General features: G+C 45.0%; 1 protein-coding gene across 3 annotated transcripts in view; it reads left to right on the top strand.

The window, feature by feature from the left end:
* Positions 1-7,510: 7,510 nt before the first annotated feature.
* MECP2 (methyl-CpG binding protein 2) overlaps positions 7,511-23,111 on the top strand; it is a 75,359-nt gene continuing 59,758 nt past the window's right edge. Inside the window, exons 1-2 of one of the 3 annotated variants that reach the window (XM_077987624.1) lie at positions 7,511-7,627; positions 12,916-13,039. Coding sequence is in view for 2 of the 3 variants with exons in the window: in XM_015128480.3 (XP_014983966.1) it covers positions 7,566-7,627 (62 nt within the window). In the remaining variant the exon portion in view is untranslated. 3 annotated transcript variants of the gene reach the window in all.

Genomic DNA, 23,111 nt, shown 5'->3' with positions numbered 1-23,111 from the left:
AATCTGCTGTTGGGCAAATAGGTCTGTTTTCCTGCTGTGCCTCTTCTCTGTGTAGGGCAGGGAGGTGAGGAACAGAGTATCCCCCAGATGCTGGAATGAGGAAACAATTGTTCAGGGGTTGTCAGCATCCATGCTGGGAGCCTTAGCTCTCCACCAACATTTCAATCAATTTCTTTAGAGAACTGTCAGGTGTTTTCCCTGTAGGCCTGTGACAGCTCCCAACTCAGCTGTCTGGTGGGGAGAGGAGGTTCCAACTGGTATAGTCATTCTGTACTGGGGCCTTCAATTAATCCCCGTGTGTTCAATCCTATTTAATTCTGTTGTTTTCTACCACATGCCTGCTGATTCTGATTGTCTGGTGTTATATCTAGCAAACTGGCTTCCACTTTCTCTGTGGCTCCCTTGTCAAATATTCTCACCTGGATTTTTACTGCCTATTTTATTCATCAATCAATTCCCATATGCTTGCTATACAGTTGTTGTCCTTTGATGATAACCTTCCATCCTCATCACATTCTCTTCAGTCTGGTGGGTTTATTCCTTTCCTTTTTTTTTTTTTTTTTTTTCCTTTTTCTTTTTCTTTATGTTTTTTAGACGGAGTCTTGTTCTGTCGCCCAGGCTGGAGTGCAATGGCACGATCTCGGCTCATTGCAACCTCTGCCTACGGGGTTCAAGTGATTCTCCTGCCTCAGCCTCCCAAGTAGCTGGGATTACAGGTGCGTGCCACCACACCTGGCTAATTGTTTGTATTCTTAGTATAGGCGGGGGTTTCACCATGTTGGCCAAGCTGGTCTCGAACCCCTGACCTCAAGCAATCCACCCCGCCTTGGCCTCCCAAAGTGCTGGGATTACAGGCATGAGCCACCACGCCCTGCCTCCTTTCTGTTTCTTGACATTCTTCTTTTAGTGCACTTCTATGAGTAAAGAAGGAAAACTCTGTGTGTGTGTGTGTGTGTGTGTGTGTGTGTGTGTCTGTGTGTGTCTGTGTGTGTGGGTCTATGTGTCTCTGTGTGTGTGTGTGTCTGCATATCTGTGTGTCTGTGTGTGCGTGCACGTTCAGGCACATCTGAGCCTGCTCATGGTGTCTTATATCAGAATTTATTCATCTCTTATCTATTTTCTAACAAATATGGTTAAGGCTATTACTTTTTCTAGGTGACCTCTGTAGCCCTATCTCCTGGGTTTTAATATGTAGGGCTCTTAATGTTGGTCATTTCTTTTTTTTAGAGACAGGGTCTTGCTCTTTCTCCCAGGCTGGAGTGCAGTGGCACGATCCTCCCACCTCAGCCTGCTGAGTAGCTAGGACTACAGGCGTGCACGCGCCCAGCTAATTTATTTCATTTTTGGTAAAAAAGGGGTCTCACTTTGTTGCCCAGGCTGATCTCGAACTCCTGGGCTCAAGCAATCCTCCCACCTTGGCCTCCCAAAGTGCTGGGATTACAGGCGTGAGCCAGCGCTCCTGGTCTGGATTAGCTCTTCTGAAATATATATATTTTCTATCAGTTCAAGGGATTTTTAGACAAATGGAGTAAAAGTTTGTGTCGTTTGTCATATTGCGAAAATCCTTCTGGTTGTGGGCTTTCTGTCAATTACCATCTATACTAGATTTTCCTGGTTTTTATCTTCTACCATCCTGTTTTTAAGGGGACCTTAAACTATTATAGTCCCATTTTTTAAATGACCGATTTTTAATTCTAATAGTAAATAATTTTGATTATAGTATATTTTTCTACTTTTCAATGGCAAGTGTGAAACTGTATAACTTAAGTCCCTTCTATTCAGTCTAAAGAATTTAGCAAGATTTTCATTATCTTTTAATATTTCAAAAACTTCTTGATTTCTAGTCTTGTACATTACTCTTTCCAATCTAGATTTAACCTGTTACAGCCCATGAAACTTCTTGACTTTTGATTGAGGCAAAGAGTTTCCAGAGTAATTGATGAAGAATGAATATTTCTATAATGTCAGTGCTTCCCTTCCAGGAATATGCTAGTGTCTGTTTTTGTCTTTGTTTTCTTCTTTTAGATTTTTCAGTAAAGTTTTGTAGCTTGTTGATACAGGTTTTGACATTTCTTATTAAGTTTATTCCAAGCTGCTTTATAATTTTTGTAGTGAGAGTGAGTTGAATCGTTTTTTCCCTCATTACATTTTCCAGATTTGTATTACCGGTCATGTTTATACGCCTGCATCCTAACACCGGGGAACTGACTTGAAATGGGCCTTTCTCCCCACAGCGACGCACCAAGAATGAGGTTTAAAAGAGAATGGAAGAAGGATGTATGTGGGGCTTTTTATTTTTGTTTTTTAATTGACACATATTTAGGAAGTACAATTTGATATTTCAGTATATATTTATGTTGCACAATGATCCAAGCAGGGTAGTTAATATATCCATCACCTCATGCATGTACCATTTCTTTGTTGTGGGAATTTCAAAAGTCTCTTTTCTAGGTATTTTGTAACATACAATATATTGCTGTCAACCATAGTCACCCTGCCGTGCAATAGAACAACATAATTTTTTTTTCTTGAGACAGAATCTCTCTCTATCACCCAGGCTGGAGTGGAGTGGTGTGATCTCAGCTCACTGCAACCTCTGCCTCCTGGGTTCGAGCAATTCTCCTGCCTCAGCCCCCTAAGTAGCTGGCACTATAGGTACCCGCCACCATACCCAGCTAATTTTTGTATTTTTAGTAGAGACAGGGTTTCACCATGTTGGCCAGACTGTACTCGAACTCCTGACCACAAGTGACCCAGCCACCTCGGCCTCCCAAAGTGTTGGGATTACAAGCATTTGCCACTGCACCTGGCCAGAACACCAGAATTTATTCATCTTATCTAATAAGAACTTTGTACCTGTTGACCAACCTCTCCCCATCCTCCTCTCCCCGATCCTCTCCCTAGTCTCTGGTAACTACTGTTCTACTCTCTGCTTCTATGATATCAATTCTTTTTTGTTTTTGAGATTCCACATATGACTGAGATCACGTGGTATTTGTCTTTCTGTTTCTGGTTTATTTCCCTTAGCATTATGTCCTCCAGGTTCATTCATGCTGTCTTAAGTGACAGGATTTCATTCTTTTTTATGGCCGAATAGTATTCCATTGCATATATGTACCACATTTTCTTTATCCATTTATCTGTTGGTGGACACCTAAGTTGATTCCATATCTGGCTATTGTGAATAGTCCTGCAATAAAAATGGGAGCGCAGATATCTCTTCCACATACTGATTTCATTTCCTTTGGATATATACCAGTAGTAGGATTGCTGGTAGTTCTATTTTCAATTTATTGAGAAACCTCCATACTGTTCTCCATAGTGACTATACTAATTTACTACCCCACCAACAGTATGAAAGTATTCCCTTTTCTCCACATCTTTGCCAACTTGTCTTCTTTTGTCTTGTTGATTAAAGCCATTCTGACTGAATTGAAGGGGTATCTCATTGTGCTTTTGATTTGAATTTCCCTGAGAATGAGTGATGTTGAGCTTTTTTTCTCCTTCCTTCCTTCCTTTCTTTCTTCCTTCTCTTTCTTTTTTCGAGACAGGGTCTCACTCTGTCACCCAGGCCAAAGTGCAATGGCACGATCCTAGCTTATTGTAGCCTCAACCTCCTGGGCTCAAGTGATCCTCCCACCCCAACCTCCCAAGTAGCTGAGATGACAAGTGTGCACCACTATGACTGGCTAATTTTTCCTTTTTTTAGAGACAGCGGTCTTGCCACGTTAACCAGGCTGGTCTTGAACTCCAGGACTCAAGTGATCTTCCCACCTCGGCCTACCAAAGTGCTGGGATTACAGGTGTAAGCCAAGGTGCCTAGCGAGCTTTTTCCCATGCACCTGTTGGTCATTTGAATGTCTTCTTTTGAGAAATGTCTACTCAGGTCTTTTGCCTTCTCCTAACCTTTTATTTTATCTGTCTGTCTCTCTATCTAGCTATCTATTTATTTTGAGACGCAGTCTTGATCTGTTGCCCAGGCTAGAGTGCAGTGGCACGATCTCGGCTCACTGCAACCTCCACCTCACAGGTTCAAGCAATTCTCCTGCCTCAGCCTCCCGAGTAGCTGGGACTACAGGTGCGTGCCACCATGCCCGGCTAATTTTTTTGTATTTTTAGTAGAGATGGGGTTTCACCATTTTAGCCAGGATGATCTCAATCTCCTGATCTCGTGACCCATGTGCTGAGATTACAGGCATGAGCCACCATGCCTGGTCAATTTTTTTTTTTTTAAGAGACAGGGTCTTGCTTTGTTGCCCAGGCTAGAGTGCTGTGTGCAATCATAGCTCACTCCTGGGCTCAAGTGATCCTTCCACCTAAGCTTTCCAGGGAGCTGGGACTACAGGTGTGTGCCACTACGTCTGGCTAATATTTAAAATTTTTTTTTTTGTAAAGACCAGGTCTTGCTTCTTGCTATGTTGCCCAGGCTTGTCTTGAACTCCAGTTCTCTGATTTTTAAAAAAAATCATAAGTAGATGTTGAATTTTATCAAATGCTTTTTCTGCATCTATTGAAATAATTATGTGGTGTTTTTCCCCTTAAGTTTGTTAAGGTTGAGTTTCTAATTGTAAACCATATTTGCATTCTTAGGATAAAATTGAACTCGGTTGTGATAGATCATATACTGCAGGATTCAGTTTATTTGTCTAGAATTTTAAAACTTATTTCCACATCTTGTGTCATACTTTTCTTGGCTCATCATAGTAGATATATTAGTCTAGTAAAATAAGTTTGGAGACATTTATTTCTTTTCTGTGTATGATTGGCATTGCCTACTCATTAAAGATTTGGTAGAAGTCATCCGTAAAGCCCTCTTGGTCTGTTCTCTCTCTCTCTCTCTCTCTCTCTCTCTCTCTCTCTCTCTCTCTCTCTGTGTGTGTGTGTGTGTGTGTGTCTGTGTGTCTGTGTGTCTGTGTCTGTGCGTAGGGGGATGGGTAGGTTTTTAAATACATAGTCAATTTCATTGTGGTTACAGGGATTTTCTGTTTCTAGAGCTGGTTTTGGTAAGCTGTACTTTCCTAGGAATGTATTCCTTTTGCTTATGTTTTCAAATTTACTGACGCACGGTTCACAATAAAATCTTTCCATGAGTAATATAATTTACTTTTCTCTTTTCTTTTTATATCCAGCTTGTTAGAGGGTTGGCTCTTGTTTTTCAGCTTTTCAAAGAAGCAGGTTTAAAATTTTCTCAATCCTCTCCATCATTTGTTTCTATTTCATTAAGTTTTATTCATCCTTATTTTTCTTTCTTCTACTTTTGCAGGCTTACTCTGTCATTTTTTTATGGCTTCTTGAATTGGATGTTCAGCGTGATGACTTTTTGACTGCTTTAGCTGCATCTCTATACGTCAGCATCACACACCCAACGGCTTACTCAACATCTCCATTTTCACACCACTGGGCACCCCAAGCTTAATATAGCCAAAGCAGAACTCTTGATCTGCACCTCTGAAAATGTACTTTTCCTGTAGTTCTCCCCACCATGGTGAAAGGCACCCTTATTTCCCCAGTTGCTCAGGCCCCAATCTCAGGAATTATCCTTGTTTCTTTCCTTTCTCTGTGCCCTACATCCAGTCCTTTTGTTCAGTTTTGAAAACATATCTTGAATCTCACAACTTCTCAGAGCTGCACTGACTGCTACCACCCTAGTTAAAGCCACCATCATCTCTTTCTCCTAGACTGTTCTAGGGCCTCGCAACTAGCCTTGTGCTGTAGTTTTGTCCCATCATGTCCAGTTCTCCACTCTACACCTGCAACATACATCAGACAGCTCCTGGCTCAAAATCCTCTAAGGGCTTCTCATCTTAGAATAAACTCTCGGTTCTAGCCAGGTGCGGTGGCTCACACCTGTAGTCCCAGCACTTTGAGGTGGGCGGATCACCTGAACTCAGGAGTTTGAGACCAGTCTGGGCAACATGGTGAAACCCCATCTCTATCAAAAATACAAAAACTTAGCCAGGCGTAGTGAGCATCTGTGGTCCCAGCTACTTAGGACGCTGAGCAGGGAGGATCGCTTGAGCTCAGGGTGGAGGTTGCAGTGAGCCAAGATTGCACCACTGCACTGCAGCCTGGGCTACAGAATGAGACCCCATCCCCCACCCCCCCAAAAAAGAATGAACTCCCAGTTTTCATAGTGGCCCCGGCTGCCTTTCCAATCACATTCCCTACCACTCTCCAGCAACACTGACCTCCTTGTTAGTCCCCAATATGCCAGGCATAGTCTCTCCTCATGGCCTTTGAACTTGCCTGGAATGTTCTTTCCCCAGATATTCAAATGAGGGAGTAAAATGAGGATGAAAATCCATAGATACCTAAATAGCACCCCCTTTACTCTTACTCTATCTTTCTCAAAGCCCCTGTCACTATGTGAAATGATACATTATACTTATGTGTATGCTAGTATGAATCTTCCCGGCAAGAATCTTAGTATGCTGTCTGTTCAGTACCATGCATCCAGAGCCTGGAAGAGTGCCTGGCACATAGCAGGTAGTCAATAAATGAATGGGGGCAGGCAGCCAAATCAGAATCAGGTTTTCTTGCTAAGCATAGAACTAACAGAAGGATCACTGAATGGATTGGATAATGACTGGCATCAGGGTAAGGTCCCCTTAACAAACACTCCTGTCCTGAACACCTGGTTAGCTAACACTTTTCTCATATTTTCCCAAAACACAATTGCTGGATCTCAGCTCCAAATCCATTTTTCTAGGAAAGTGAACAATTGCTGGATCTCAGCTCCCAAATCACATCTTTCAGGCAGAGCTAACATTGCCCCTTATTCACACCTCCACCAAACCATCTGATCCAACAATGACAGGTGTCACGAGGCCTTGGCATGCACTCTCTTCCCCCGCCAGAGTTCTGCGAAGGCCAGGGTTGGGATTTGTTGTCAGTTTATTCCCCACCCCTACGAGAACGTGACCACCGGGCAGGCTCAGATGAAATAATGCATTGAGTAGGCCTCTGAAACCAAGGCCCCTCAGCTGGGGCAACGTCAGGCTCCAGGGCGGGTAACTTTGCTGCTTCTGCTGAAAATGGTGATATTGAGAAACTGCGGGTACAGTGAAACGCTTATTGCAGCGCACTCGGTGCATCTGTGGACAGAGGGTCAATCGCCCCTCAGGGCCGCGCAAACAGGCGTCCCGAGCCTGGGCCTTCACTTGCCCCAGCATCCGCAAGGGTCCATTAATCCTTAACATTCAAATTCCGCCCACTAAACCAGCCCCTCCGCGCCCAAGCCGCCTCTTTTCCCCAAACGTCGGCCGAAAGCAGCCAATCAACAGCTGGAGGGGACCGCCTCCTTTTCCCTGGCCGAAATGGACAAGAAATCTCGCCAATTGACGGCATCGCCGCTGTGACCGCCCCCCCGCCCCAGCCCGGCCATCACAGCCAATGGCGGGCGGGCTCGCAGCGGCGCCGGGGGCGGGGCGCGGGCGCGCAGGTGCAGCAGCGCGCGGGCCGGCCGGGAGGGCGGGGCGCGACGTCGACCGTGCGGGGTCCCGGCGTCGGCGGCGCGCGCGCTCCCTCCTCTCGGAGAGAGGGCTGTGGTAAAAGCCGTCCGGAAAATGGCCGCCGCCGCCGCCGCCGCGCCGAGCGGAGGAGGAGGAGGAGGCGAGGAGGAGAGACTGTGAGTGGGACCGCCGTGGCCGCGGGCGGGGACCCTTGCCGGGGGGCGGGGGTCAGGGGCGGGACGTGGCGCGGGAGGGGCCCGCGGGGTCGGACGACACGGCTGGCGGATGGCGTCCCTCCTCTCTACCCTCCCCCTCCCGCCGCCGCCGGTGGCGACTCTCCCTTCGGCCCGTCACCCGTGCTCGCGGGTGACCGTCATCGGCGCGGCCTCCCTGGAGCCGCCTTCGCCTGACGCCCCTCTTCCTTCCGCCCTCGGCGCGCATCCCGGCCCCCGGCCCCGCGGGCGCCCCTGTCGCCGGGGCTTCGCCTGTCGGGGCTGCGCGCGCTCCTGCCCTGCTCGGGGCTTTGGGCCGCGGCGCCGTCGCGCGCCCGCGGCCCCGGCCTCTCCCTGGATCGCGCTCTCCCCTCTCCTCCCTCGCGCGCCCCCTCTCCCGTTACTTGGCCCCCCCCACCGGCGCGCGTGCGCACTTCGCCTCCCGTCGGGAGAGTGCGCCACAAGGGCTCCTGAGCTCTCACCCCCATCTCTGGGCTTTGCCTCCCCCTCCTTCTCGCCCATTCCATGAATTTCTGCCCCCCCCACCCCCACGCGAGCGAGTAGGTCCACCGGCTCCTTTCCCCATCTAGCAGGAACAAGGAGGTGGGGATTATTGTCCACAAAAGGACTAGACATTATGTTCTGGGTCCCACAACTCATCATAAAGAGGTGGTTATAGTTCCCATCAGGAGCCGTGAGTAGGGGACTGTGCGTCCAGCAGCACCCGAGGCTCTTCGGCGCCTGAGGCTCTAAGGTGCGAGCGTGTCCCCAGGGTGCTCAGAGGTTCTTTGGAGTGCTGTGGCCTCGGAATGTGAGCACCCTCCCATCTTACCCTCCCCTTCGCCGGCGATCTTCCAGTTACATAAGTGGAGTGGGACATAGTAGGTAACGGGCTCTCATCGCCCTGGAGCGCTCGGGATCACCGGTACCAGATGGAGCAAGTTCATCGCGACGCTGTGGCTCCTGTTCATTGTGCCTGAAAGGTTATTCTCTGTTCAGTTTGGTTATGACCGAATCACCCAAACTGAAACTCACATGACTTTTATATGGCAGTGGCAATGTTTCTGTGGTTTTGCACTAAAGACTTAAGGTCATTATGAAGAGTTTAAAAGGATTGCTCTCGCAGGGGAGACCGTTTATGACATTGCTAAGTATGGACCCCAAGGGGGAAAAAGCTCATTTTGGAATTGCTCTGTGGCGGTGACTTCTGTTGTGAGTGTGTTCGGGTGTGGGTTGGTCACAGCAGAAATGGGCTCCACCACAAAATTGATATTCCTGACTCATGGTCAGGCAGATGTGTGCTTCTGGTTATTTTTCCAGGAACAGGAATGGGCTCTGCCGAGCCTTGCACACGTTGTGTCTCTGCTGTGCGGGATCAGTACCCCAAACTGTGAGATAACAGGATCGAATTCATGGGTTGGTTGGTGATCCAGGAACCATACCTACTTGGATGTGATACTGAGTGACTTAGACGTTGTAGGACTCTCATAAGTTTTAGGCATTTTGTTATACTGTAAAAAGCATATACGGCCTCGGTAGTAACGTTGCACTAATAGGTAATTATTACTCTAGAGAATTTTGGGTTCCGTGGCTGGAATGTTCATCTGTATCTCAGCAATTTCAGTTAATAACCAGATTAAGCTGACCTCTTGAGTCTTTTGAAATCTGCTGGGTCCCTATAATAAGATAGGGTCTGGATTTTTTAATCTTTTGGGAATTTCCACCAAGGATTTAGGGAAATAGGCTTATTTATGGGCTTTTCAGGATTTCTATTTCAAATCCCAGTCAGGAAGTGTAGGAAGCACTTGCTTTTATTTTCTTACGTGAATATGTCAGAACCTTAAATCACCCAATCAATCTAGAAGTAGTACAGTTGATTAAAATAAGTCACCACAGGTCACCCATTCGTGGCAGGTCAGCTAGGTGGCTGATCACTGGAATACAGTCATATCCCCAGGCAGACACAGGAGCCTCACTTGGCGATCCCAAAGTTTGTACATCTGAGCTTGAGACATGACAAGTTGAGGTCTCTGCTTTGTTCTTCATAGTTGGCAGTTTGTCTCCTCGGGTTCCCCTCCAGTTAGCTGTTTATCATACACCTAGCCCTTTCAACAGTGCAGGCAGCTTCCATAGTATAGTTTTCTCTTCAAAGTGCCGGGTGGAGGGGTACCCCCCTTTCCATTGTCCTAATGGCTCCATAGGGCTTCCATACCAGCCCTTTCCAGTGTCCTAACAGCTCAAAGAAACCATCTATGACTTTCTTGTTAGCACTGGCCTATCACACCTTCCTATTGCCTGTTACTAAAATTTAACCTGGAATGCTTTAAGCTTAGAGTACTGGGTCTTTGTTTTACCCGATTGATAGGAGAGTGTCATACAGTCAGCAGAACTCCGACTTTTGTGCTGTTTAATACTTAGGTAGGTCTGGGGCAAGGCACAAACCACTGTGTATTCAAAGGGTTATGGTGCTTACATTCTGTGTGTATATGTTTGTAATTTCCAACCAGAGTCATTTCCCGTGCCTGCCCTGCCTCTGTGCAATCTCATCTAGTGGAGTAGGGAGGCAAGCTGTGGAGTTTGAAAAAAAAATAAAGAAACAAAAAAACTGGCTAGATGAGTTTAATAGGCTGTTACCCCCTCTGGAACATTCCTCCCATGTGGAGATGAAATGAGAAGTTCGTTTCTTTAACCTAAAATAAAGAACAACAGAGATAAAATTGTTAGTTCCTTATTGGAGCCTGGTTTCCACTGCTTTGGACTCTGCATGATAAATGACGTGTCCTGGAACCTGAAATATTTTATAAAGGGTAATATCTGCAGAAATCTTTTAATTAGCTAAAAGCAGTTTGTTCTCAAGCTGCCCGAGTTATCTTGGAGGAGGAGAGAATCACAGAAAATGTTTGATATTTCTAGTAACCAGTGTTTTCAGTGCATGGGGTAAAGCACACTCCTAGACTGGCCAGTCCCGAAGAGTGTGGCAGGACACCTGCTTGTTTTCCCTGCCCTCTACTATGGTGACATCCTTGCAGACCAGTCTTGCGTGGCTGGCAGACACAATCTCTTTTTCTTGGGTAGAGCATTATCACCGCTGCGATGGAAGGACCTTGTCCTCAGTGCCTCCATACCAGCCCTTTCCAGTGAAACTACTGCTGTCCGGGCAAGCCCTGTGCATGTGCATCATTCCGGGTAGGACAAGACATGAACAGGTCCCTCTTCTTTGGGCTTAAGTAGAAGTTGAGCTCTTCTGCTTTTATCTGTTTTCTTCTGCCTTTCTATTTCAAGAAACCTTCTCCTGTCAAAAGCTTGGTTCACATGCCATTGCTTAAATACTTCGATGGTATGTATGGTGTGTGGGATAACTGAGTGGGAGCCGGAATTGGGGGGTGGGCAGGGCATCCCCACCCCCACATCAAAGGGAGAATGACCATTTCGTTAGAGAATAAAAAGCCTGAGTCTTTATAACTTCTTCAAGCACACATATGCTGGGTCTGGTGGCGTGTGAATGTGTCCCCGCTGTGGTGTGTGGCTGTTTTGCAGTTCCTATAGACACTGTAGTCTGGGCTCTCATTATTGCCTCTGAAGCTGACAGGACTAAACCTTAGTAAGGATGCACTTGTCTTCCTTGCCTAAGAGCTAGGGGTGTTTTATATATATATGAACTTTTTTCTTTATTAGATTTCACAAACTGCTCTCATTTTCTGGCTTCTTTCTTTTTTCTTTTCTTTCTTTTTTTTTTTTTTGAGACAGTCTTGCTTTGTCGCCCAGGCTGGAGTGCAGTGGCACAATCTCAGCTCACTGCAACCTCTGCCTCCTGGATTCAAGCAGTTCTCTGCCTCAGCCTCCCAAGTAGCTGGGATTACGGGCACCCGTCACCACGTCTGGCTAATTTTTTTTTTGTTTGGTTTGGTTTTTTTTTTTTTGGTCGAGACAGGGTTTCGCCATCTTGGCCAGGCTGGTCTTGAACTCCTGACCTTGTGATCCACCTGCCTCGGCCTCCCAAAGTGCAGGGATTACAGACGTGAGCCACCGCACCCAGCCTCTGTCTCTTTTCTTTTTGACATGAAATCTTAAGTTAATTATCTTAAACTTTAAGAACTAGAAGGATCCTTAGTCCAGCACCATCAGTTTGCAAACAAAAAAAAAACCTGTGTCCCTGAGAAGTTGTGACTTTTCCAGGGCCTCCTAGCCAGGATACCAGTTTGGTTTTTATTAGATAGCTAACCGAGTAATACTATTAACTTGACTTCTGGGGTTTCAAAGTATTCTATGACTTGACTGTTTAAGGGAATTATGAGGCCTCACTGAACCTCAAAAGATAATTTTAGATACCATCCTGTTAGCTATAGAGCAGCAAAAGAGCAGTAAAAGACTTGGTTGGTGTTGCCCTTCTTCCGGGTTTGATTACATGAGTAATTGTGTGGATGGTCTCTAAGTTGTATGCTCTGAGCTTTTGTTTTTAGCTTATAAAAGTGCTCCTTTTGGGCCAGCATAGTATCAGAAATTAGGTAATTAATATGGGGCAGTTTAGGCTTTAACAAGGAAATGATGGTTATCTTAATGACAGAAATGGTACTGACAAAAGTCCTTTTTTGAACATGTGTTCAAAAGCAAAAGAGAAACTATCAAACTGATAACTCAGTTTGTTAAACAGTGAGATTGACTGATCTGAGAGGCTTAAAACTGATTGCCCTGAAATAGACTTGCATGTTTTGGATGATGGCTTTGGGTCTCCCAGAGCACTTGGTTTCCCATGGTGCTGATTTTTTCTCTCAGGATTAAAGCCCCTTTATGTGATGTTGTTACAGCAGCTCATTGCAACTTCATTCAGCTGCTTGCAAAAGAAGGGAGACTGCCTCTAGGTTCCATGTGTTCTTTCAGGGATGGTATTTTGATGTTGCATATTCTCTTGAATATGTATTCTTCCCTGAGAATTTCTGTGTGACGTAGTGGAAGAAATACTGGCCAGAAATCACCATTCATGGTATGCTTTTGTACTGTCGAAGTGTCCCCTAGAGGTGACAAGACTTGTGATAGTGTTGATTCTAACAAGCATGAGTCTTTCCTCTATTTTAGCACTGTGTGTTACTTACGTGCCAGTAATTTGCAGTTTATCCTTTGTTTCTAGCTAGGTAAGCTGGGAAATAGCATAGTACTTTGTCTGTGTGTTTATCTTCAAAATGTCCCAAATAGCCCTGGGAAAAAGGTCGTGCAGCTCAATGGGGGCTTTCAACTTACAATTTTCTTTGTTTTAGGCTCCATAAAAATACAGACTCACCAGTTCCTGCTTTGATGTGACATGTGACTCCCCAGAATACACCTTGCTTCTGTAGACCAGCTCCAACAGGATTCCATGGTAGCTGGGATGTTAGGGCTCAGGTAAGTAACCTTCCTTTTTTTTTTTTTAGTATATGTCCTGGTTTGGCCATCTGTTTTTTTTTTTTAAAAAAAAAAAAAAAAAAAAGGAAAAAAGGAAAAAAATATACTACTCTTGGACAGTATAAAAGTACCCCAAAGACTAAAGACATAACTGTGCCAAACTGTGCCATATAATAAAAAAAAGTCACTTCCCTGAGCCCTGAAAGGTCAGTGTGGGTAGGGTTACCTGGTTGCTACAGCGAGATCTGGGGGCGGGCGTCAGATTAGAGCCGGAACTGGTGATCTGCAACTTCAGTTCACCTTGAAGCAGGTCAGCTGAGCTGAGAGCGCTTGCACTGAGCCCTTCTGCGCTGCTGCTGTTGCCTTAGCGGTCTTCAGCATGTGTTTACTTCGGTTTGGGGTAAATGCTTTAGTGGTCAGCGTTAGTGAGCAGTGGTAATGCATTTTCAGATATGGGAACTGGTATATGGTTGGTTCCCTAGAAGGACACCCTCCTGAAAGCTGTCTCAGAACACCGGGGGCCATGACTAATAAATATCATGTGCTTGCCACACTCCTCCCATGGTAACTAAAGAGAGTACCCAGATATACATCTGTTCTTGAGACTCTAGAGGAGGATGAGTAATTTGTAAAAAGCTGGGGGCCCAAGTCATTCTAGGTCTGACACTCAGGTGCTGTATCAGCTGCAGTTTGAACTAGTTGGCACCATTGTGTGGACTTTAGTTTTGTAAAAATGAATGGTTCCTTCAGGCTCAACATCTCAAGCTGTTTGTTGTTGTTGTTGTTTGTTTGTTTTTGTTTTTGTTTTTTGATTAGTGGTCACTCCACATTTGATGTTTTGATGTGTGGATTTCAGAACTTCTGTGTGGTAAAGCCGAATGTTCCAATTGAATTTTCCCTTTTTTTTTCCCCCTAAGCAAAAATGTGGGTTTTCACATATACAGCCATTGTGATTCCAAGTGAGACCCTAAGTCATACTTTGTTGTGTCTCTCTTGTGGTTTCTGACACCTCAGTGTGAAGCTGTTGTAGACATCCATAAGAAATAGCCTGCTTAGGAATTATGTGAGGGCAAGGTTTGGCTGAAGGAGAATAGAAGGTGTGGAAGGAAGGAAGAGCATCACACTCCTCAAGTCCCAAATTTGATTCTGCTCCTGATCCTGTGACTCAAATTGTCATTCTCCTTTACTGCTGTGGGGTGTGCTCTGGGCCCGACTGACAGGACATTCTTTGTACTCCACGTATTTATGCTGGTGGGAGTTGTATGGCTAGTGCTTTGTGCTTTGTCTCAGAAATTGTGTGGACTAAATGTAATATGGGCAGTGAATGGGTTTCTTCTGGAAGATGTTAGGCCTGTAGGGTGGTTTGGGTTTTTAAGAGTCTTTTTCTCAGATCACACGAATGGATGTTATAAAACAGGCAATGTTGACACCATACAGTTTCTCCTAAGAAATGTACAGAGAGTTCAACCCGAGGAAGCTAATTGAAAGTAAACTTTTAAAAAGAAATATAGAAAGAGGAGATTTTTAAAATATCTTATTACCTATGAATGGGAAAGATGTAGCCATTTGAGCTTCCAAGAACTTTTGAGGGAATTCTCAAAGGACAGTACCTGCCTTTAGTAGATAAATGCTTGGTATCTATTTTTCTTCTTTTACTTTTTAAAGAATTACTAAAATAACACATGGATTTATAGAAAAATCAAACCACTTAAGAATTTATGAGGTGGCTGGGCGAGGTGGCTCATGCCTGTAATCCCAGCACTTTGGGCGGCCTAGGCAGGTGGATCACCTGAGGTCAGGAGTTCGAGACCAGCCTGGCCAACATGGCAAAACCCCATCTCTATTAAAAATACAAAAATTAGCTGGCTGTGGTGGCTCGCACGTGTAGTCCCAGCTACTCAGAAGGCTGAGGCAGGAGAATCACTTGAACCTGGGAGGCGGAGGTTGCAGGGAGCCAAGATCATGCTACTGCACTCCTGCCTGGGTGACAGTGTGAGACTCTGTCTCAAAAAAAAAAAAAAAGTATCAGGTAAAAAAATGAAGGCTCCCTGCTTAGTCTCTGCTCCCACTACCCGGAATAACCACTGTTAATAGCTTAATGTAGATCCTTCTAAGACTAAACTATGTACTTTTTGTGTTACACAGGAGGGTGTTTTTTTTTTTGTTTTTGTTTTTTTCTTTTTTTGAGATGGAGTCTTGCTCTGTCACCCAGGCTGGAGTGCAGTGGCACAATCTCACTGCAACCTCCACCTCCCATGTTCAAGTGATTCTCCTGCCTCAGCCTCCTAAGTAGCTAGGATTACAGGCACCTGCCACCACACCCAGCTAATTTTTGTATTTTTTAGTAGAGACTGGGTTTCACCATGTTGGCCAGGCTGGTGTCGAACTCTTGACCTCAGGCGATCCACCCGCCTCCGCCTCCCAAAGTGCTGGGATTACAGGCGTGAGCCACCACGCCCGGCCTCAGGATGGTGTTATATATACATATTCTGCATTTATCCCTCTCATATATTTATCTCTGCCTCATTTCTTTTAAGTAGCAGTGTAGTCCAGGGCTGACTTACCATCATGCATTTCATTGTCTCTCTGTTGGATTTCCCAGTGGTTTGTTATTTAAAATACTACAGGATTGAAATTCCTCATGTGCCAGTGATTTTGAAGAATGGCTGCCTAGACTTGGAATTTCTGGTGGGTACCACCACATCACTGTCCAAGATGGCTATCCCAGTTCCCACAATAGTCTGAGAAAGTGCCATTTTCCCATACCCTCCCAGAATTGGACATACATCTTTTAAATTGGTGCTACTTGGATTATTACTGAGGCTAAACCTCAATAATCATTGTCATAGCTCTTAGTGTATTAAAGATGTTAACTCTTTGTCATGCAGATATTTTCCTATTTTGTCTTATGTCTTGATTCTTGTTTTTCTGATATATAATACTTCTGTTATGATTTCTTCTTTTGCTTTTATACTTAGGAAATCCTTTCTTACTCTTTTTTGAGAGGAGTCTCGCTCTGTCACCTAGGCTGGAGTGCAGTGGCGTGATCTTAGCTCACTGCAAGCTCCGCCTCCCAGGTTCACGCCGTTCTCCTGCCTCAGCCTCCCGCGTAGCTGGAATACAGGATCCCGCCACCACACCTGGCTAATTTTTTTTGTATTTTTGGTAGAGACAGGGTTTCACCCTGTTAGCCAGGCTGGTCTCGATCTCCTGACCTCATGATCTGCCCGCCCCGGCCCCGCAAAGTGCTGGGATTACAGGCGTGAGCCACCGCGCCCCGCCAGGAAATCCTTTCCTACTCGTAACAACAGATCAGTAGTCATCTGTATTTTCTTCCTAAAAAACCTGATGATGTATTATATTCATACATACGTATTTAATACATACAAAAGGGCCAGATGTGGTGGTTCATTCCTGTAATCCCAGCACTTTGGGAGGCTGAGGTGAGTGGATCACCTGACGTCAAGAGACCAGCCTGGCCAAGATGGTGAAACCCCGTCTCTACTAAAAATGCAAAAATTAGCCAGGCATGGTGGCAGGCGCCTCCAGTCTCAGCTACTGGGGTAGCTGAGGCAGAAGAATCACTTGAACCCAGGAGGCAGAAGTTTTGGTGAGCCGAGATCGCACCACTGCACTCCAGCCTGGGTGACAGAGTGAGACTCTGTCTCAAAAATAAATAAATAAATAAAAATAACAATGTTATAGTTAAGTTGTCCTGTGTTTTTCCTATGATTTAAAAAAATATCTGTTTTGTATTTAACTTTGGGGTGGGATAAGGTATAGCCCACTTAGTCAGTTGTGTCTAAGCCACTTGGTGAACCAGTCAGTCCAGTCTTCACCTTTAACAAATGCTGATTTCTTGAAGTGAGCAAAATATCTCTTAAACTTTTTCCTATTTTCTCTATAAAGTTGCTTTTTTCTGAATTTTTTCTTTATGAGGTTTGATGGCAGCCCTATCAGCAGACAATTGTTCGTTCACCCAACAAATATTTGAGCATCTGCTTCAAGCCTGGGGCAGTGCTAAGCCCTAGAAGTGATACCTTCTCCTTATCCGGAGTGGGCTACAGTGCTCATTCCAGAAGACTCAAGAAAATAGCAGATCATCACAAAAGCAGGTTTTACATAAATGAGGAGGAATCCACAGGGTTGTGTATATGTGTGTGTGTTTTAAATTCTGATGTAAGTTGGAGCTTTAGGATAGACTGTGACATTAGAGTAGTTTGTTTTGCAACTCATGTAATTGCAGGCTGATTTTTGTCTTGAATTATGATAATGGTAACTTTTTTCTGCTGAAACAATTCTGTATTCATCTTAGCTTGGTTGGGATGCAATAAAAGTTTTATACTGGTAAAAATGATAATTTTCTTCTATGAAGATTTTGAAGCTTTTCTGTAACAGCTGATAAAAATAAAGAGAGGGGCCAGGCTTGGTGGCTCATGCCTATAGCCCCAGCTGCTCGGGAGGATGAGGCGGGAGGATCCTATGAGCCCAGGAGTTTAGGCTGCAGTGAACCATCATCACACCACTGTACTCCAGCCTGGGCAGCCTCGTTCTTTAGAGTAAGACACTGTCTCTTTAAAAAAAAAAAAAAAGGCTTTTAGTGAATATATTCTTAGGGTAGCAAGTGTAATTTTTGTCAATTACATTATTTGAATCTAATAAATACCCTCAAAGCTGAAGTTGAATTCTGATTTGGATTGAAAATACTTTTTATTTGAAGGAAGAAGGATAGAATAAATGATATGATTAAGGAAAAGGCTTCTTGTATAAGGCCAGGGTTTTTTAAATGATTTTTTGAATAGTTAGATAGACAATATGGAATTAAAAAGGTGATATAAAAAATTATATGGGGCCGGGCACAGTGGCTCATGCCTGTAATCCCAGTACTTTGGGAGGCTGAGGTGGGTGGATCACCTGAGGTCAGGAGTTTGAGACCAGCATGGCCAACATGGCGAAACACCATCTCTACTAAAAATATAAAAATTAGCCGGGCGTGGTGGTGCACACCTGTAATCCCAGCTACTCAGGAGGCTGGGGCAGAAGAATCGTTTGAGGCCGGGCGCAGTGACTCAAGCCTGTAATCCCAGCACTTTGGGAGGCCGAGACCGGAGAATCACGAGGTCGGGAGATCGAGACCATCCCGGCTAACACGGTGAAACCCCGTCTCTACTAAAAAAAAATACAAAAAACTAGCCGGGCGTGGTGGCGGGCACCTGTAGTCCCAGCTACTCGGGAGGCTGAGGCAGGAGAATGGTGTAAACCCGGGAGGCGGAGTTTGCAGTGAACTGAGATCCAGCCACTGCGCTCCAGCCTGGGCGACAGAGCGAGACTCCGTCTCAAAAAAAATAAAAAAAATAAAAGAATCGTTTGAACCCAGGAGGCAGAGGTTGCAGTGAGCCAAGATCGTGCCACTGCATTCCAGCCTGGGTGACAGAGTGAGAGTCCATCTCAAAAAAACTAATAATAGAAAAAAGTTATATGGGGCTGGGAATGGTGGCTCACACCCGTAATCCCAGCACTTTGGGAGGCTGAGGCGGGTGGATCACTTGAGGTCAGGAGTTTGAGACTGGCCTTGCCAACATGGCGAAACCCCATCTCTACTAAAAATACAAAAATTAGCTGGGTGTGGTGGTGTGCGCCTGTAGTCTCAGCTACTTGGGAAAATGAGGCAGGAGAATCGCCTGAACCCGGGAGGCGGAGGTTGCAGTGAGCCAAGATCATGCCATTGCCCTCCAGGCTGGGCGACAAGAATGGAACCTCGTCTCAAAAATAAAGAAAAAAGAGTTATATTGTAAAGTCTCTCTGCTACCCTCTTCCCAAACATTCATTTCTTTCACTGGAGGCAGCCACTATTACCAGTTTCTTTAAAAAAAAAAAATATATATGTGACTGGGCGCAGTGGCTCACACCTGTAATCCCAGCACTTTGGGAGGTGGAGGTGGGTGGATCATGAGATCAAGAGATGGAGACCATCTTGGCCAACATGGTGAAACCCCATCTCTACTAAAAATACAAAAAAATTAGCCAGGCACAGTGGCAGACGCCTGTAGTTCCAGCTACTCGGGAGGCTGAGGCAGGAGAATAGCTTGAACCCAGGAGGCGGAGGTTGCAGTGAGTTGAGATCACGCCACTGCACTCCAGCCTGGTGACAGAATGAGACTCCATCTCAAAAAAAAAAAAAAAAAAAGTGTGTGCGCACACATGTATTAAATTTTTTTATAAAATATATATATAACAATTTACAGTTTTAATTTTAACTGTACAATTCAGTGGCACTGAGTACATTCACATTGTTGTACAGCCATTGCTACCATCCATCTCTGCAACCTTTCGTCTTGCAAAACTGAAATTTCATACCCATTAAACACTAACTCCCACTTCTCCCCTTTCCCCTTCCCCCTGCCCACCCTCTGGCAACTACTGTTCTACTCTTTGTCTCTATTGGACGTATTTTTGTGTGTTTAGGTTTGTGTATATATTTTACATGTGTATACATACACAAGGGTATGTGGGCGTTGTGTTTTTATACGTACTGTAAAATATTGTGTACATTTGTTTGTTTTAGTTAATGTATCCTAGAGATTATTTAGAATTAGTTCATATAGAACCATATCATTCTTTTTAAGGGTTGGGTTTAAATAGTCTATTATGGATGTACCACAATTTATTTAACCAGTTTTTAAATTTTTTACTTATTGTTTGAAATTTTTTTTTTTAGAGACGAAATCTCACTCCTTTACTCAGGCTAGAGTGCAACAGCATGATCATAGCTTACTGCAGCCTTGAACTCTGGGGCTCATGTGATCCTCCCACCTCAGGCTGTCTTGTAGCTGGGACTACAGGGATGTGCCACCATACCTGGCTAAATTTTTTATTTTTATTTTTGGTAGACACGGGGTTTCACTGTGTTGCCCAGGCTGGTCTTGAACTCCTTGGGCTTGAGTAATCCTCCTGCCTTGGCCTCCCAAAGTGCTGGGATTACAACCATGAGCCATGGAGCTTGACAAGAGTGGCCTTTTAATTGCACACTATTAAATAAAAAGCTGCGTCTGAGTAAATAAGCATACAAATATACCACTGCAATACTATTTGTAGAGATCAGATAGCTATTAGGCTAGGAAGAAGCTTTTAGCAGTTAGCACTAGAAAGCAAAACTTTGGAAACTTCCATTTCATCAAAAGTGACCTCATCTGAATAGGGCGTGTGAGGGAGGACCTTTTTACTTGACAAGGGGAACTTCAGCCAGTTCTTGTTTGTGAACCTTGAAGAAAGTGGAGCATTTTTATTTTGGGAGCATTCTAGGTTGTGGTAGCTCCTTGGTACTTGGGGTTGGAGAATCTCCCTCTGCTGCTGGACCTTCTGCCTCCTTCGTGCTGTAATATGCATAAGAGGTATCCAATTCAGGAACAGGCTGTGGTTGCTTCGTTCTGTGACTGTTGAACTCTTTATATAGCAGTACTTCATTTAAGCTGTACTAATTGAACACTTATTATGTGTCAGTTACTGTGCTAGCTGCTGGAAACTATCCTACCCTCAGCAGTCTTCTGGTCTAATGGGAGGTACACAGACGGGCAAATGGGCTATGACTTTACAAGAGGCTAACTTCTGTGATGGAGAGAAGTTCCAGCCACTAAGGGAGCACATAAAAAAATCAGAGGAGATCCTACCAAGAATTGGGAGGTGGGTCAGGGAGGAGACTTCTTTGAAAAATGGCATCTAAGACCTGAACAATAAGGAAACATAACTAGGTCAAGAAGAAAGCATCAGTGGGGAGAGATGCATGAGTCTTATGGAAGGACCAGCATGTGTAGAGGCTCTGACAGGAGAGAATCTCTCAGGCCCATTCAAAGAGTCCAGTATGTGAAGACGAGGCGGGAACAACCAGCCAGGACATGTGGAGAGGAGCATTTTTGTTTTCAGATTGTGCAGTTAACAGGTGTTCAGGCACCACTGCCCCAGGTGTGTCAAATAGGCTCAACTTGCTTTTTTTTTTTTTTTTTTTTTTTTTTTGAGATAGAGTCTTGCTCTGTTACCCAGGCTGGAGTGCAATGGCGGGATCTCGGCTCACTGCAATCCCACCTCCAGGGTTCAAGCGATTCTCCTGCCTTAGCCTCCCAAGTAGCTGGGATTACAGGTGCCCGCTGCCACGCCCAGTTAATTTTTGTATTTTTAGTAGAGACAGAGTTTCACCATGTTGGTGAGGCTGGTCTCGAACTCCTGACCTCAGGTGATCCATCCATCTCGGCCTCCCAAAGTGCTGGGATTACAGGTGTGAGCCCCCGCGCCCGGCCAGGCTCAGCTTTCTTTCCAGGCCCCATCACACTCCGAGATGTTCCCTGGGCCCCAGAAGGCAGCGTGAGGTGCTCCACCCGTCTATGCTGTCCCTTTCAACCCCACCCTATCCACTGGGCCCCTGGGGCTCCCACTCCACTCCAGGTCTCTTCATGGAACCGTCTTTCCCTTCACTTCTGTCCCAGGAGACCTGGGAGACTCATGGGGACAGGGCATCATCTTCTCCATCATGGTTTATTGTCTAATGCACGAAAGTGCCAGGCTGTGAGAAGGTCAGGAGCTTGCATGGAATGGGAGTCAGCTATGGTACAAAGTGTGCTGCTTAGTTCTATTTTTTTATTTTTTATATTTACCTAAGACTTTGATGGTAAAGGAAGCAGTGTGTGAGCAAGCTGACTCCTGTCTTGTCAAGTACCAAGTCCACTCTGATGAGCCCCTGTGGACAGCACTGCTGTAACTCCCCAAGCCTGGGCTCAGGAAGTGGGCCCTAAGCCCTGTTGCCAGCTCTTCCTCCATGCTGTCAGCTCTTCCACCATTCCTGGCGTCATTCTAAAGTCCTGTCTTCCCATAGTCTTCCCCCACCCTCTTCCTTCGTGGCCTCTACACTCAGCTCAAGTAGTAGCTATTTGGGTACTTTTCACCCAGACTTAGGAAATGTTAGCAGTTGGTCGTATTCCTGTCAGCCCTCTTACTATGGAACTCAAATAGGACAGATTCAGCTGAATTCCCAGCCCTGTAGTTGCACTCTGTCTGCCCTGCTTCCCCAAGGTAGCCTGTCCCCTAAAGGTCACCAGGATACTCCCCACGCAAGGTTTTTGTTGTATTACACATGACAACATGGAATAAAGTGTTTTGCAAATTTTCTGGATGATATCCTACTATATGAAACATCCTACAACTTACTCTTCGCTCAACATTTGACTTTTGAACCTGGTCCGTGTTGCTCCATGCAGACCAGTGTTCATTCATTTGATATGTCTCCTTGTGCCATAGAAATAGTTTTACAATAGAAGCCTGTCCAGAGCCACGGGGGAGAAGGGGATTGTAGAGAAACAAGGATTGGCATCTGGTTTATGTTTACATCCTTTAGTCCTGTTAACCGAGAAGAAGATATTTTTATTTCCATGTTTGTGAAAGCTTTCCACAAAAAAATGGCATGCATTTTCTAGACTTATTAATAGGGCAGTCCAAAGGTTTTATTTTTAGATTTGAAAGAAAACAAAGTAGGCTTCTGAGATATGCACATTTCCCTGTGTCCCTGTCTCTTTTGCAACATTCCACATTGCTGCTAAAACTTGAGCACTTTCAAGCATGTGCTTACTTTCTATGTATGAATCATTTTTTAAAACATTAAAGCATTTTCGGCCGGGTGTGGTGGCTCATGCATATATTCCTAGAACTTTAGAAGGCCGAGGCGGGTGGATCGCTTGAGGTCAGGAGTTCAAGACCAGCCTAGCCAATATAGTGAAACCTCATTTCTACTAAAAATACAAAAAGTGGCCGGGCGCCTGTAATCCCAGATACTCGGGAGGCTGAGGCAGGAGAATCACTTGAACCCAGGAGGTGGAGGTTGCAGTGAGCAGAGATCGAGCCACTGCACTCTAGCCTAGGCGACAGAGCGAGACTCTGTCTCAAAAAAATAAAAAAAACATTAAAGCACTTTGTCTGGTGGTATGTAAGTTTGGCATTACTTTGATAAGTTGTATTTTAAGTCTTTCTACACATAATAACTTATTTTTAAAATATAAGTTTCCGTGTGCTTCTGGGTTTTGTGTTTTTG

Source organism: Macaca mulatta, chromosome X (assembly GCF_049350105.2).
Source record: "Macaca mulatta isolate MMU2019108-1 chromosome X, T2T-MMU8v2.0, whole genome shotgun sequence".
NCBI classification, from domain to species: Eukaryota; Metazoa; Chordata; class Mammalia; order Primates; family Cercopithecidae; genus Macaca; species Macaca mulatta.
The sequence above is the reverse complement of the archived record's forward strand: the minus strand, read 5'-3'. Positions and strand labels throughout refer to the sequence as shown.